The sequence below is a fragment of the Etheostoma cragini genome, chromosome 16, assembly GCF_013103735.1.
Source record: "Etheostoma cragini isolate CJK2018 chromosome 16, CSU_Ecrag_1.0, whole genome shotgun sequence".
In the NCBI taxonomy this organism is placed as follows: Eukaryota; Metazoa; Chordata; class Actinopteri; order Perciformes; family Percidae; genus Etheostoma; species Etheostoma cragini.
The window spans coordinates 8,508,031-8,525,293 of record NC_048422.1 but is presented as its reverse complement, the minus strand read 5'-3'; the positions used below and the strand labels follow the sequence as shown (position 1 = coordinate 8,525,293).

The 17,263-nt window shown below is 39.6% G+C and overlaps 1 protein-coding gene across 2 annotated transcripts in view; it reads right to left on the bottom strand.

Moving 5' to 3' along the window:
* Positions 1 to 4,142: 4,142 nt before the first annotated feature.
* The window catches only part of lpar1 (lysophosphatidic acid receptor 1), a 43,636-nt gene continuing 30,515 nt past the window's right edge, over positions 4,143 to 17,263 (bottom strand). For both annotated transcript variants that reach the window (XM_034896422.1, XM_034896423.1), the window contains exon 3: positions 4,143 to 9,822. In XM_034896422.1, coding sequence (XP_034752313.1) covers positions 9,479 to 9,822 — 344 coding nt within the window. In that variant the 3' untranslated portion in view covers positions 4,143 to 9,478. The remainder of the gene's footprint in view (positions 9,823 to 17,263) is intronic.

The following is a 17,263-nucleotide window of genomic DNA, read 5'->3' as shown; positions in this document are numbered from 1 at the left end:
CAGGTTTCCCTAACGATCACACTCAGGCGTTTCAGGTTTCCCTAACGATCACACTCAGGTGTTCCAGGTTTCCCTAACGATCACACTCAGGTGTTCCAGGTTTCCCTTACATCCACACTCAGGTGTTCCAGGTTTCCCTAACGATCCCACTCAGGTGTTCCAGGTTTCCCTAACGATCACACTCAGGTGTTCCAGGTTTCCCTAACGATCACACTCAGGTGTTCCAGGTTTCCCTAACGATCACACTCAGGTGGTCCAGGTTTCCCTAATGATCACACTGAGGTGGTCCAAGTTTCCCTAACGATCACACTCAGGTGTTCCTGCTTGCCCTAACGAGCACCTGCAGCGTCAGCAGAGACGGTTCAATCACAAACACAACAGGGGTCTTCACAACTATTCTGTTACTTATTGTGTGAAGATGTTAAGAGATAATTTATTGTGGGCTGTCAATTTAGAAAATGTACAATTTTGGCGCACCCAGTGAAGTTGCAGGTTTCTCCATTACCTCAAAGGTCAGCAATGTTAAGATGGTTTGCACTTGGTCAACACCAAGTATTCACGTGTCAAATTTCCCTCAGTTGAATCCTACACAGAGCAACGGAATTTACTTTGCCTTGATGAGCAAATCCAATAAAAAATTGTGTCCATTGTTGGTACAAGTAAGACAGAAAACTGGGTAATGGAGGTTGAAACTTTCTATATTGTTCACAGTCTTCACTCACCCTTTTTCCATTATATCCTCCTTTGTCCTTTCTTTCCCCATTCTCCATCACCACTGTTTCCTTTCTTATCTGCGGGTTCAGTCAGTTCCTTCTGCCTATCTCCATTTGAAAGGTCCGAGTTAAAATGTACGGTAGAGAATTAGCCAATTGTCCTTTTTCCAAACAGGAGGTTTATCTGAATGGACTCTCTATCCTTTCTGCCAACTTGGCAATAGCGGCTCTCAATGTTTGGGGACTGGAGATTTACACTTCCATGAAACATCACTTCCTGTTTTGTTATGAAATCTGCCTTGGTTTAGTACAACTTTTGCAGCAGAGAAATTCGATCATTCTTCAGCGGAAACTGGATGTGTTTCACGTGTTGACATTTTATGAATGTTTCAACAGAAGATGTCTTGGCACGTCCGCAGCTCAGCTTTTCATGTCCTGTTGACTTTTCCATCATGATTTTTTTCTGGCAACGGGAACGCTGATTCTGTCAATTCAAATCATTAGCTTTAACCTGTCTGGGAACTACGGAAAGCGTCTGTATTGACATTGTGACGAAGATGTGACATCCACCTCACTCATCGACAGCACAGAGGAACTTCCTGTGTGGCCGAGCCGGCTCTGATTGGTCCATTTCAGGGAGCAACAGGAAGTAGGGAGACATATATCAGTCAACTGGAAGCTAGCACTCCAAAGCTGTGGAACAATAAACATGGCAGAGAGTGCATTTTACCCAGACACACAACATTCTTCCCTATGCAAACATTTGGCCGCTGTTGCTAGGACTGCTGCTTAATTCATGTGACACATAATGGTCCTGACCCCTCTTACAGTGAATAAACATACACACATACCACACTTTGACAGTGCAGTACTGCTTTTTATGTCACAATCCACATTCTTTTCATTGCTTTTAAATGTTTTCAGAATTGAGTCTGATCGTCTGTTTTTTTGATGTTTGTTTTGTGAAGGGCAATTTAAGAGCACTAATAATTAAGAGGGATATTTTATTACAAAAACATCCTCATACTGAGAGCCAAAGTCATGCACTTCTATTTCCGGGCCATAAAATATGAACAGGAGTCAGTGAGAGATAATAATTGTTTTTTGGTCTGATTTTAATTGTGCCATGCATTTCACAAATAATGGGATCAAATTTAAAAGATAATTTTACATGTCAACTCAAGAAATAAAGGATTTGTAGTAAAGAAGTTGAACATTAGGGTTTGTCGAGCTTTACCGTCTTCTTCCAAAACAAAGACAGAAGTATCAAGAAGAGGTGAAAACCTTTATAAAACCGGTCATGTTAAGAAGGGAGTGGAGGGTGGTGACATCAGGTAAGCAATTGGGACTTATGGTTCATCTAATTACGTATTTTCCTATAGCCTTTTACCTCACTATCTTGCCTGAAAAATCATTTTTTATTTTGAAAAACATATGTGTAACCCAAGGCACAAGTCGATTGGGACCAGAAAATTGTTTGTCTTTTGCCATTGACCATCATTTCCAAAGATGGTGGCCAACGGAAGGAGTGGGACTTTGGACCTCTATCCTCACATATGTAGGGTTCAGGATTTCTGGTCATTTGAAGTATAAAATAGTCTAATCTCACCAAATGGTATGAAGTTAACGCCTATAGCTGTGAAAATAGGGATGTTTCTAGACAACCACATTTCACAGTACAGGTCTAGGGGATTTAAAGGTCCTGGATTGTGCTGATTTTTCAGGTTCAAACTTGTAATTTGGGTTTCTGCTAGAACATGTTTGCATGCATCACTAAAAAAAAAAAGGGAGCAGGTTTATCAGAGCTTTTTCACTGCATAATGGAGGCCTGCTGCAGCTAGAGATGGGTTTGATGAAAGCTGTGATAGTGAACCTTAAAGAGAAAATTACAAACCAAAACATTTAGCCAAAAGATATTCATTTGAATATTCCAAAAAGTGCAGGTACAACTTCAGCAATGTATTTCTCACTTGATCATAACTCAAAACATTTTAAATTTTCTATAAGTTGTCCATGCTAACCATAGCACCCAAACTGTAGTTCCAAAGACTCCAGAACGATGTGTCATGTCACTGATAAAAAATTAAAATAAATTGGACATACAACTTATGGGCTCTGTGGGTGGCTGGGTTTTAATTCCTCCATGACTGAAAAAAATTAAATAAAATTAGAACTACTATTCTCTGACAACTGTGTCAAGCGAGCCAAGTCCAAACACACCAGCTCAACAAGAGACATCAGTGTTGGACACTGATTCATCAAGCGTTTTCTCACGTCTAATTCTGCACAACCACGAAGAGCACACGGTGAATAAATGCTTTGGTCTAACGCCATGTAAACACATGGTTGTGCACAGACTTCTGCTAACAGTCAAGGCCGTCTAAAATGTGTTAACAGCCCCAAGGTCTATGGATTATTAGGTCTAGACAAAAAGAAACCCTGCTTGTCATGAAGCATACATTATCAGTCTGCGTCTGTCTGTGACACTGTGTGTTTGCCAGTAACTGACCTTTTGGATGTCAACGAAAGAAAAACACTGGTGGAAAACATGAATCAGCAAAGATAGCAAGGCTAAACATGTAGGTAAGTAAGTAAGATAAAGTGTAAATGTAGAGTAACACTCTACTACTGTCTACTACTGTAAATTAATTAAGTATCATTTAGAAAAGCCTAATTTCCCATTTTTAAAAACAACACCAACACAAAACATTCAGACATTCCTCATGTTTTTATTGATGCTGGGACATCAACACCATGACTCTGGGTGGACAGTCATTGATATTGGCCCGTGCAGTATAGATAGTATGGAAATCACATTCACAGTATGTCTGTGTCACAATTACTTTCTTACAAACTACTGGTATATTGTTTGTTAAATCTGAGGCTTGGCAACATTTCCCCCTAAAAACACTTTAAAGCAACGTTTCACTCTGGAAGTACAAACTGTTTCAGAACTACAGTTAGGAAGATCAGATTTTTTTCCTAATTATGCACATATAATTATTCTATGTATAAACTTTGGGATGAACGTTTTTTTGTGTTGACATGACAAGATTTCTGAAGTGCAACACACAGCGCTTGTGTTGTGTAATGTCAATTGACGCCCATTGACAAACAGTGAAAGCCTTTTTTACCCCTGTAGATGCTGGCAACCACTGTCCAAATGTCCGTACTTTACGAGTTCGGAGTGAGAACGGGTTGTGGACTTGAAAAAAAACTATGGCTGCAAGGGTTTTACCATACCGCCAGTGCTTTTTGCTCTTAAGAACGATTTAATTTGTCTCCTTGTTAAACAAACACAAAGAATAAAAATGATTCAAATTAAATCTCATTTAGTGTCCCCATATCAGATCATTTGAACTCTTTTAGACCCCAAAAACGTTGAAATGCTGAAATCAGATATTTTCATTTGGAACATAAAATTTTGTCAATCAAATCCTATTCCAAACAAAATTTGTATTTGAGCTTTTACTAATGTATCCTGTTTGCGGCTGTGTTGTGTATCATTATAATTCCTAAAAGATGCATCAAACCTTTCTACAAAAGTCAAATATTACTCTAACACGGACATCTTTGTTGTACTTTAAGGCCATTGTAAAAAGACTGTGTTAGCTACACACAAACACAAACTTAAAGTTTAGGTTAACACCTTTTGAAGAACTAGTTTTGGCTGAGCTCCATTGGTCTAACGTCTCACTTTGCTGTATGTACAAGTGTACTCCAGGACACTGTGACATCACACAGTGTTGGGTGTGGTTTCAGGTGCAAAGCACACTTCCAAACAAAGAGGGCGGCCAAACAATGCTTTTTAGCCTAGTGGTAAGTTACTCTTTATAGAGGGGGACTGGACGGCACTGCACACATTGGCCGCATTTCCACCTGGTGTCATAATCTGATCTAAGGGATCTGATCACAAGTGTTCAGCTCTAAGGACGTGTGTTCCCACCTGGCAGTAGAATGTGTCTCCAAATGAGTCCCAAGTGACCACTTGTGATCGGAAGTCACTTTCCCGCTCTACGTTGAGAAAAAATACATAAATCATTTTGATTTGCACATAGGCTGGATATCACTCTCCCAAAAATCCTACATTAGAAACTTGCAATGACTGGTAAAAAGGCGCTGCCCACAGTCTGTTAGGCAGGAGCAAAAGAGGTTTAAAACAGTTATTTTATATTTACTGTTCACTTTTAGGAGTCGTTAAGTTAATGCTGATAAAGACCAAACATTTGCAGTTAATGCTGCTTCATAATAAAAGCTTCAAGAAAACAAAATAACAAAGGACTTTTGCTGTGAAGGATTTATTTCCAATTACCGTTGTACAACCGTTGCTTTGACCACTGACAACGGATTCTAACATGAGATATAATGATAACGTAGTTCTGCTGACCGTGAAGTAGGCGGTCCCTAATGTAGTCCAGGACAAATGTGCATACACACTGCTTAAAGAATGTGGTCACATCTGGCCTAAACCGTCTCCGAATGTGGTCTGAGTAATCGGATCTCAATGCACCTTCAATGCGTCCTGGGTGCTGTGCATAGAGTTGCTCACTAGAGATCGGATCACTCAGATTGGTTTCAATACCAGGTGGAAATGGGGTCCTATCCAGTTCTGGGTCACAAATTAGTTAATATAGTTTACAGGAAATGCATTGATTAGAGTCACATTACAAAAGAGCTTGTGACATAAAAACCATTAAGAAAATCCTACAGTACATTTGGACAGATTATGACACTAAAATTTACAAACACAAAAAATTCTTTCCCTTTGGTGATTAACTTTGAATAATATATTTTATATACATACATACTGTACACAAGTACTTACAATGGTGTATAAAGAGTGACAAACTGGTAAACAGAAACATACAAAGAAAGAAAGTTTAGTTGGTTTGTTATATAACCTGAATCAATACTTTGTTAGAAAAATGGTGAATGTCAGATGTGGAGGACTGTCAGCTTGGTCAATGAAACATTAACTGCTACTGCTGCTGCTGCCACTACTCTTGTGAGGCCTGTTGTGAAGTTTACAGAAGTAAAAGAATGGATAAATTAAAGAACGAAGAGTAAAAATATCTAAGATTGTTGCCTTAGAATCTTTCTCAAATTGTGTATTTTTTTTGTTAAGGCACAACCTGGAGATTAAAAAGTCAAAACTGTAGGGGTAATGTAGACGGGAAAAGACTCCCCACTCTCAACAGTTAGGAAACACTGTAAAAATAAATCCAAAAACTACATAAAAGAACTTATGTTGCCTCTAACAGGGAAACATCTTGGCCATCTTTGACAGGCAACAGTACCAGCTGACTTCATTTCAGCACTGCAGCTAAAATCCCTGACAAACATCTGGCTTCCTGGAAAACATGTGACTGGGATTTTGGCCGGGATTCTCACTTTTCTGTCGGCTGGTTTGGAGTGTTGTCTATGTATTTTAGCCAAAACTAAAAGTTTTGATTCAAGGCACGACATAAAGTTCAGCTGGTGATTTTGAACAATGTACCGAATAGCATCACCAGGCAGACTTCTATCTTGGCTTTGAGTCTCAAGTTAATAGCAGTAGGTGGGGGAGTGCACTTGTGGAAATAAGATATCAACATTCAACACTGCATTGGCTCAACTCTGCTTGACTTTCGAGTATTATCATAAGGGTGAACTGTGATAGGTTGTCACTACCCATTTTAAAAAAGAGTGGACCATCCCACATGCCTAATAATACATTTCCATCAAGTTAGTAGTAGTGAAGATTTACATTATCAGAACCCCACTATATGCCTGACACCAGGTTTTGCGTGAGGCAATCTGTTATATGTGCCGACCTAATTCAATAGAAAACATTGAACACATGACAACATGATCTCTGTTCAAGATACCATGCCATGCGGAGGCAAGATGAGGGAGGGAGGCAGTGATATGCAAACTATCTGATCTATTCTTATTTGCAGTATTTGCAAATAAAGACCTAAAAAAAAATCCTAACCCCATCCATTTCATATAATGACATAAACACAACATCATATATAGTGGATCGATATCTTTAATACTTAATCTCACTAGTAACACTGCAATAAAATGTGTATCTGACATTTAGTTTCTTGTCAATAGGAAAGATGTTTTTATTCTTTCATTGGAGTGTTAAACGCCGAGCAGACTTATCAGAATGTGAGACTGGATGAGTAAACTTCAACTTTTTTTCCAAGTACTACCATATAAGATGGACGTCTAAGATTTTGTAGATTTTTGGCTAAGATTTATCAGAGGCTAAGCTGAAATGGAGCAGGGCATCATATGAGACTAGATATTTTTGAATATTCTTTGTCATAATGTGAGTAAGTAATATGATAAGGGTTGTCTTTTCCTGGTTTTACCGTAAAGTGGTCATTTCTGAACTTACCAAACGGTTCTAGCTGTTCTATTATTTGCCTTTACCCACTTAATCACTGTATCAACATTACTGATAAATATGTTCACAAATCTCAATCTATTGGGCGGTTCAGTCTATGGCTCACTCCACCTCTGTGGGCCATACTAAAATACAACTATTAAAGAGCCCATATTATATTCCTTTCTAGCATCATATTTGTATCTTGGGGACTACTAGAATAGGTTTACCAGCTTTGATGTTTGAAGAACAAATGGTTTCTCATACTGCCCACTGCCACAGCCTGAAACGCTCCAGGCCCTTTCTTGCACACAGCGCAGGGCGGCGCAGGGCGGCGCAATGCTGGATATAAGTGTCTCTGCTATTTTAAGATCATCCAGCGCCCATGTTGTTTAAATATCAAATGCAAAAGCCTTTTTTCCGCAGTTAAACCAGCAAAAGTGGATGTGGACACGCCCTAAACGCACCTGCGCCATGTGCTTCACGCGTATGATTAGATCGTTAAAATAGGGCCCGATGTCTGACTTCTTGTCCTGCCTTTCTGAAAAGCCCAGTCAGCTGGCCCACTCTGTTGGGATTGGCCAACCAAATCAAAACAATCCACTGCTCTCCTGGTGGGCTGTGCTTGCTCAGGCAGCACCTATGGGCAGTACTTAGGAAAAACTTTTCAATCAGTCTTTCATTTCAGACTTTCGCAATCAGTGACATCACTAACTGAAGAAAACAAGAATGGAGGAGAGGCCTTTCAGGCAGTTGAGAAAAAGTGCTGTTTGTGGGAGAGGAAGTTCCATTTTGAGTGAAATGTTTTTTTTTGGTACTTCATACATCTATCACATAGACAAAAAACTAAATATAGCACACTAAAAGATGGGGAAAAAGGCCCCAAAACATAAAAGGGGCACTTAAAATGGAATACTTCAACATTTGCAGGTCAGTGTTTTACAGTCAAAACTGTTGCTGCTCTATCACACGTGGCAAACTTGTGTTTGTGAACGACAAATTTAGGCACGCATTCATTAACAAATCCATTTTATCTTCCTGTGCTATGAAGCCAGAATGGCTTATCTTGTCACCTCTTAAAATAAGGGCAACTTAACACTGATTATAAGTTCCACATTCACTTACCCCTAACCTCTTTTTGCCAGTCGGCCTCACGGACACAGAGACACTTGATGAAACCATGAGAGGCAGAAAGCTCAGCACATTTCATGTCATGATTTGAAGTCTGTTAACGCTCACCAGAAATGACCTTCACCTTGTCTCCACATAACACCGTGGCACAGAGCCTGGTCACAAACCGCAACATCCTCCTCCCCTTTTCGGTAGGATCCCTAAAACTCTAATCTCTAATTCCTTAAAGGGAATGAAGAACAGATCCTGGACCCTTTATGTATTTATGTTAGATGGAAGGGGAAAAACTGGAACTGGAGAAGAACATCAGCAGATGAGTCTTTAGGGTGTAAGGTCACTTTAAAAAAAATGCTTTGGTAATGAAAAGTGGCTTTGGATTACTTAAACAATCTATAATGGGTACAACAGCATTTTTTGGTAAGTTGCCAAACATGTCAAAATGTCAGTATTTATATGTTTTTTTAAATTATATAAGCATCAGAAGGATTTCCCATAAAAACTTCACTTTGATGTCTATATTTAAAAAAAAAAAGATAAATCTCTAGAAAAAACACTATGAAGAAAATCAGCCTCAAGTCTCCGGTAGTTCATTTTAAAGTTAAAGCTGCTGGAGATAAGCTCTACTAACATTCAGTTACACGTATGAGCATAGATCCGCATGTGTTCGTTAGAAATCATTTCCCCCATAAGTCTTTTCTCCCAAATAATAATGAAAAAGCAAGAATAGTGTTATAAATTGCATCCAAAATGCGTACTCAAATGGATGTGAAGGAAACTCACACTGTGTGAATGTGATGGGTGTGTATGATGCTATGTGACTTTTCTTAAGAATGGGGAATTAGGGGAAAAAGTCTGAAACCCACGACTTCAAGATACAAAGTTAGACTACTGGCATTACCTTCGTTTCACAGATTACTTTTAAATAGTTCATATCAACGTTCTCCATATCAACCCATTTAAAACAAATAGAAAATAATCAACAACTAAATAGTAACAGCCTATTGGAGTCCTCGAACATCCGACTCCCCTCTCTCTCCATTCTTCCCCCACGCAGCGATAACGTCTTGTCGTTGTTCTCCATAGTCACATCCTGTTCTCATGCAGCTCTACTTTGTCTACCTTATCTTCATTCTCCAATTTCTTACGTTTCTGTCTTTAGGTCACGTCATGTTTGCAGTGTCTGACCCTCTCGACCTCTCCTTGCAGCCAATTACCTTCTTTCAGTCAGTATCTCCAAAACAGACCAACCCCACCAGTTTTATACCACTGAGTGTTCGTTGTTGTGGTTGTGGTGGTGGTGGTGGTGGTGGTGGTGTTGGTGTGTACCGCCGCTAAGCACCGTGTGGTTGATGGACGACGCCGACCTGTCAGATCCTTCCGCCACCGTCCCGTTGACGTTCTCCTGCCGCTGACAGCAGAGGATCTGCCGGAAGGTGGCGCTCATCTCCTTGTCACGGTAGGAGTAGATGATGGGGTTCATGGCTGAGTTGAACTCGGCGAGAAGCAGGAAGAACTTTTCATAGGTGAGGACGTTGCAGTTGGCGCAAAAGACGTCGAGGAGGAGGATGACCAGGCCGGGGGTCCAGCAGACGATGAAGGCACCTTGAGGAGACACATAGCAGAGGGACAAAATATTGAAATAGGTGTTAAGGAAATGAAAAACTGTATAGGAATTTGAAAAATACAGCTATAAAATGCTTTATTTCGTACACATTGTAGGTAAAGTAACATAGCTTTGTGGTGTCCATCTCTAAAGAGACGAGGCTGTAAGAGTTCACTAAACAATAAACTAGTTACATTCAAGCCGTTCTCACTCCCAAGTCGTCAAATAGGGCAGAGTGGTCAGTGGCCCCTTGGCGTCTGATACCGACTAGTCTCGCTCTGCCAGACCTTCCTGCACAGCACAGCGGGGGAGGTTCTGGCAAGTCCACACAGCCATCCATGATGGGGGAAAAACCTGCTCTTGGTTTATTGGCATTTCTTTAAACCAATCACCATCTATTGGCGGTGCTATGCGTCGAGCGGGTCCACATTCTAGTTGTTGATCCTTCAACCCCATAAAGTTGTAGAAGTTAGTGACATAATTGGACTGGAGAAAAATTAATTTGCCGTTTACTAAAATAATGGCTGTTCTGGACCTTGACTGATTATTTCAATTATCTCAGAATTCTTCTAAAATGCATTTTGTAATTGGATTTTTCTTGGGCCTACATGTGTATAATTCATCATAAATCTCAATGGCTATTATTTACGTCATATATTTCTTCATCTTGAAAATGAAATTGTGTAACACATCTGTATTACATCTGTAATTGTGACTTTAGGAGGCACATAAATGAAAGTAAAACAAACCCAGTTTTGGGCCTTTGGGAGTGATTTTGGCTTGGATTTGCGTATTACGTTCACCAATGAGTCAAGCTCTTGTTCTTATTCTAAATCCTCTGCCAGATGAGATGGGCTTAATGTACTATTGGGACCACAAAAATGTGATGTTAGCCTGACTTTCTTGAAGTTGACCAGCATACAACACTGTATTTCACCAAATCAGGATGTGTTTTGTGTATATTGTGTTTTCAGTGTTTGGGCATTGCAGTTCTAAGTCTCAGTCTCAGTCGATTTTGAGTTTAAATGTTAATGACTCTTAATGACAAAACATAAATGATACATTTAAACAGTGAGGACTTGTTTTGGTCTCAGACTCACTCTCACTTGAGAAACAATAATTCACTGGTACTTAAACTCGAGGACTGATGCCTTGATCAAAATGGCAACATACATTTATACCTCATTATGTTGCACATGGGAGACATCCTGCCGCCTCCATTTTGATGTGATTAATATGTTAATGTTTCATCTTGGGTTTAAATCAGGCATATACATCCCTGTACTGTATATACTGTATCTGTCTTTTCTCTTCTAAATGACAAAAAAGAAGCAGAAACTAAGATTTTTCACCTGGGTGACCATGCGCCCCATGTTCTAAGGCCCAGTCCTTATCACAGTGGCCCAGGTTCGATTCTGGCCCGTGGCCCTTTACTGCATGTCTTTCCATAGATTTAAAACAATAAAGGTCCTAACTAACGGGATAACTGTCCACCATCTTGCTCTATATCTATGGCCATCCCCCTCTCTCTCCCACATTCCTATCTTCCAGCTGTCCATTCCAATACAGGCCCAAAAAGCCCCCCCCCCCAAAAAAAAAAAAACTATAACAAATTGAAAATGTATGGGAAAGTGTGTCCTACAAAACAACCACTGATCGGACAGGATGATGTATCCTGGACAGTATGTTGTAGGTGAAGCCACTCTGCCTGGGAGCAGGAGATGGCGGATTCTGGTCGGACTTAAAACTAAGAAAAAACACTCTACAACCACATCACCATCACTTAAAAACCACAGCACAAAAACTCCCATTTCACTCCATAACCACATCTCTTTTTTAATGACCCTTTTTAAGTACAAAGTACTTTTGCCAAACACATGGTCATTGTGGGTACTTTGGTTACAGTACCAGAGCTCAAAAGTGATACACTGCTTTCTAAGTCATTAATATATTTAACTGCATTAGTTGTCGTGGTGATGTTAAAAAGTTAAACTACATTACGAAAACAACTGAAGTAACATTAAAGTAGAAAATAGTCCAATCAATCAATCGGTGAAAATGTAATGTGGGGAAAAGTGTTGTTCTCCAAGTGTTCTCCTGAACCACTATGAAAAGATAGATTTAACATGCTAGCACAAAGGACATAGAAAAGATAGAATAATAAAATAAGAATAGAAAACATTGATACGTCATTATTTTTCAACAGATTCAATTATTTGATCTGTTTTTTTTTAAATGTGCATTGCACTTTTAAAGAAATATCACAATATAACACGCTACTACAAAACAATAAGTACTGTACATATTATCAGTGTTGAGATGTTATTGACAATTGTCCCTTTTAGGGCTCCTTAAACCGGGATGACCGAGAAAAAGGCCAAAATTAAATAGAAATATTAAACCCCAATGTCACAGCAGCATGATGTCCCAATGGTTAGCACTGTGGCCTCACAGCTACAAGGTACCGGGATGGAACCCGGGTCGCCCAGGGCCTTCCTGTGTGGAGTTTGCATGTTCTCTTCCTGTGTGTGTTGCCTTTCTCCGGGTGCTCCGGTTTTCCCCACCACTAAAATATGTCTTCCTCCCTCTCTTACCAAGCAGAGTGTGGTGAGCACCTGGCGTCGAAAGGCTGCTGTGCATCACCCAGGTGGGTGCTCCACTTTGGTGGTGTTAGACAGTAGTCCTCCCACTGAAGCGCTATATACATGTAATGTATTATTGTTATAAAATAAATAAATTGGGTTGGCTCAAATTCCCCAGATGTGAGCAAATGTTTATCAATGCCATCCAAAACAAACCATCTGATCTGGTGCCTCAAACATCATTTGGAATAGCTTTCCAACACTGTCATTCAAAAGATGCCATATAATGTTTAAAGTTAAGCGGCTAAAACCTAATGTTCATAGTTAAAGATGGGATTGGATTCATGATTTCTCAGGAAATGTAAATCAACATTCTCCATAATGCCTCCCTTAACGTGAACGCATCTGCAATCTTAAACAACTGACATTTCCTTCCCTTTTGCAGCCAGATCTCCAGTCACCATCTTTACAACCTTCACACCTCATGTGAGTGAGTTCAAGTATTGTGAACAGAAGCCATTTGTCACAACTATATGACAACTGTAGGACATTACACTCTTGAGACAGTAAAACAAAAGAGAGACAGAGAAGGGGGAGAGAGAGAGACAATATCGACAGACAGGCCTGTTATCTGTTAGTATTTTTCAGGCGGCAGCTGCAGCGAAGGCTTGACCTCACTCCCCAGCTATGCAGGCAGACTCTCCAGAGTTAGATACATTTCTCAAACGGAGCAGAGAAACCATCTGAGCTAGTGAAACATTACTCTGACCTGGACCAGACCGGTCAAGAAAAACAACAGCGCTGAAACATTCAGGAACTTCAGTCGGAAAAACGAGAAATATACCTCCCACCAACGTTATGATTGTATTATGTGACCATGTTTACTGCCTTTAGCAACCCTATCTCATTTTCCTCAGAATGAAGAAGAAGGCAGTCTTTGTGTGAAGCTATGACCTGAGAGGTTTCACCCCTGGATTCTTTCATTTCCTCTCTTAAGCCAGGGGTAGTGTATGGTTGCTTGTGTCACACCCTTCATGTCAAACTTCTCACTTTCCTTTGCCCAACACAATGGGATTGTCCGCAGCCACACAGAATAAGTTAAAGCTAATTAAAGCTGAGTCTTCGTTTACAGATGAAACAAATGTAGCAAAGCGTACATTTTTTCAGGAAGACCTAACTGTTAATCAATGCACTCCTAAATCAAATCAGCTGTTATCCTAATAAATGTCTGTTTTATCATGCTGTGAACTGTTGCATATCTGCAAATTAGTCTCCCCTGATGGAAATGTATCTCAGCTTAAATTCTTTCAGGTAATCAATGCTCTCTACCTAAATGGAATCAGCTGTTGGAGGTGTTCACCTTCCTGCTAAACCAATCAGAATTGTACACAAATTGTAAGGACCATTCAAAGAATCACAACCCTGCTTCAACCCTTGTGTTGTCTTCCCGTTTTTTGATGTTTTTCCCGAAGTTAGTTTCGAAGGCCCGTTTTTTGTAATGAAAAAACTGGAAATGGGTCAAATTTAACCCAAGGACAACATGAGGGTTAAAATCTTTTTGTCTCCCTTTGCTATCAGCTGTCCTTTCAGGCAAAGAGTGGTCTGATCTTCGGGATCCTTCATCACCAACACCAGTGTCTAGATTCCATCGGGGGGTTCTCTACCCCTATATATGAACTATTAGTATAACGATGGAGTCTAATCTTCAAAGACTTTGTACTTTTTATTGTGCTGTACAATAAACCTTTTTGTTGCATATCTGAAAACATGACTCTCCTGATTGAAATAGATATTTTGGACAAAAATTAATCCTTTTGCCTTCGTCACTCGCCAAATGCCACATGCATGGGGAAAAATGACTGGAGAAATGGAAAGTTCGTGGAGGAAAGTAAATAAACACGGCGCCGATGCAGCCCAGGAAAATCTGTAATTTTAAGGAAAGCTATTTTTGACACTTTCCAGGTCTTCATAGACTTAGGAATAACACAGAAGCAAGAGACATGTATGGGTGTTAGCATAGCAACGATGTCCTAGTGACACATTGTGACATTTGAAGGTACGTCTTCAGCTGCTCAGGGTATTGACCTTGTTGAAAGCCACGTTGCATTGTATTGTTTCATTTTGACTAAGACAGTCAAGATTTTGAATAAGTATCTCTTTTTTGGGGACTTACATTAACATTTTTTTTGTATTATCATCCCTATCTGTCGTTCTTTTTTTTTGTCTTTCCTGGCGGAAATGGGCTTCCTTAAGAGAGAGAGAGAACAGAGGGCTATGGGAACAAAAATAAGGAAATAATGGAGACCAGACCTGTGGCAATGAACTCCACCACACACACACACACACACACACACACAAAACTGGGGTAGACACGGGTAAACTCTCACATGTGCAGACACAAACACACGCTAACACTTACATGATTACACACGGCACAAAGACAGATGGAGGAGCACTCACACATGATGTGAAAACATTTGGATGGCGTTGAGAAAGCACTCAGTTAAACTGTCCATCTTAGCCTTCCAATCATTAACCCAAAACAGAGTGTTTCACTTTCAGCGTTAAAGCTCTTTGGTTAGCACATCATCGTTAGGGGGATTATGATGAGTAATGATTTGAGGTCTTTTTGGGTCTCTGCACACCACATCCTCACTTCAGATTAGGAAATGGGGAATCTCTTTTCCTGATCTATCTTTGTTAGGAGAGTCTTTGCTATAATGGCTGACGTGTCCTGTTGCTTCTTGGGAGAAATGCATCAATCAAGACGTTCTCAACGTCCTTCGTCAGTGTTACTGACCGTCACTGCTGCAGCTCGTTCTATTGCTCTCACGAGTGACCGAATTACATAAATATGGTTAAATTGCTTAAAAGACTGTGATAGGGGTTTTACATGTTTAGTCCTTTTACCAGAAATGACATGTTTTTTATTTCTGCTGCCTTAAGTTTCACATTTCGAGTTGTGGGTATGCTTTGCAAAACAGCTCTCTATTTGTTTCAAATCTCTGCAAGTTAAGGAACATTATAGTCTGTGTATGTCTGTATATTTATTACGTTTTACAGTTTAGTTAAAGTTGCATAAGTGGTGATACACTTGCTTGAAAATGTTTGTTTTTTTAAAGTTTATATTTCAGAAATTTGGGTTTCTATCAACCTAAATGTCCCAAAAAATTACGTGGATGGTTCCATATGATGCACTTCACAAGTAAATTAAATGATCAGTTCACTACTTTCTTTGGAATTGGGTGTTTCTTTTATAAATTTGTGTTGTTGTTTTTTTTTTATAAATTGTATAGCTAAAAAAGAAGAAAATAAATTGACAAAAGAATGTTAAAAAGTGACAAAAATGACAGAAATAGCTCAAAGATTGGGGGGGGGAAACAAAACCATCAAAAAAGCATAGAAAACAACAACAAAAACCTCCAATAAGCACAAAGAAAAGCGACAAAAACATTAAGAAAAGAGAAAAAAAGACAAAAACGTCTGAAAAAGCGGCAGAATTAAAAAGAAATGGTAGGAGGCAGGACAACACAAGAGTTAAAAGGTGTTCCGGCTCCTGATGCTTGAGAGTGAAGGCTGAGAAACATTGTCATGAAGGAAATGATTCATTGTTCATAATCTTCTTAGGTATAATCAGGGGTTAAATCGGGATTTGTGAGGAGGGATGGGTCCTTGTCTAAAGACACAGGGGGTTTGGGTGGAGTGGGGTGGTTTTCACAAGCCACACTATCATCACATGTCCACATCATTTATAGCATGACGACAAAACTTCCCTAACCTATTTAAACCTAAACCCTGTTGTTTCCCTAACATTAACAAAGTACTGATTTGAACCCAAAAACACACATTTCATTGTCTAATTTCAGGACTTGTTGAAGAGACCACATGTTCGACCAATCGTAGCTTTTTTCTCTTGATTTCATCCCAGGTGATGAAGAAGTGCTAGTCATGCTCATCCTTTTGTCCGGACTTTGTGAGGCAGTACACAGTGTATTTACATGCACACCAATATTCCACTATTATTCAGAAAATGGCAATATTCCGAATTTGATCCAGGTCATGTAAACAGCATATTACATTTGAATATTCTGAACAAGTCGTTTTTTTCAAATTAAGCATATTCCGATTAAGACATGTGGGACATTGCGGTGTTACTTGGTTTTAGAGGCATTCTTTGGACATGTATACAGTGCATTCAGTGTATGCGTCTCAATCAGTTTTTTTTTACTGTAGTTTACTGCTCTGTGCATTGCTATAGGTGTTGGACACACACTAACCTTTACATAATGTACATCCATGAAACCCACCAGCCAACAGAAGGCAAGGCTGCAGAAGAAAGGCTCAAAAGAAAAGGAGGAGAAACACAACTACTTTTTAACAGTATTTGGATACAGACTTGAATATCAACAAGTTTTTGGATGTACGCAATAATCGCAGGGCCAACCTTTTTAAAAAGCTAGTTGAAGGAATGAAAGACGGAAAATCGGTGAAAAACTTTTTTTAAATGTACACAGCTTCACGTAAACAGGAATATTAGTGGAATATGCACTTTCTTTTGGTTTAGGGTTATTATCTTTTTTTTTTTTAGAGTAACGGCAAAAAAATGAATATTATGTGCATGTAAACATACACACAGATGCTGGATCTTCCAATCACTACACGAGAAAAGGCAATTGTTGCACCCAACGTTACCCAACTGCACCCAAATAGCTGGTATTGTGTATAATGATTGAGTTCAGGTTAGGGAAGATCGGGATCATGTTTAAAGACACTATTGTTGATAGTGAGGAGGAGACGGGATGTGACCTGTGGTGACCCACTACAAACGCCAATGTCACTCACTTATACGCCCAACCAT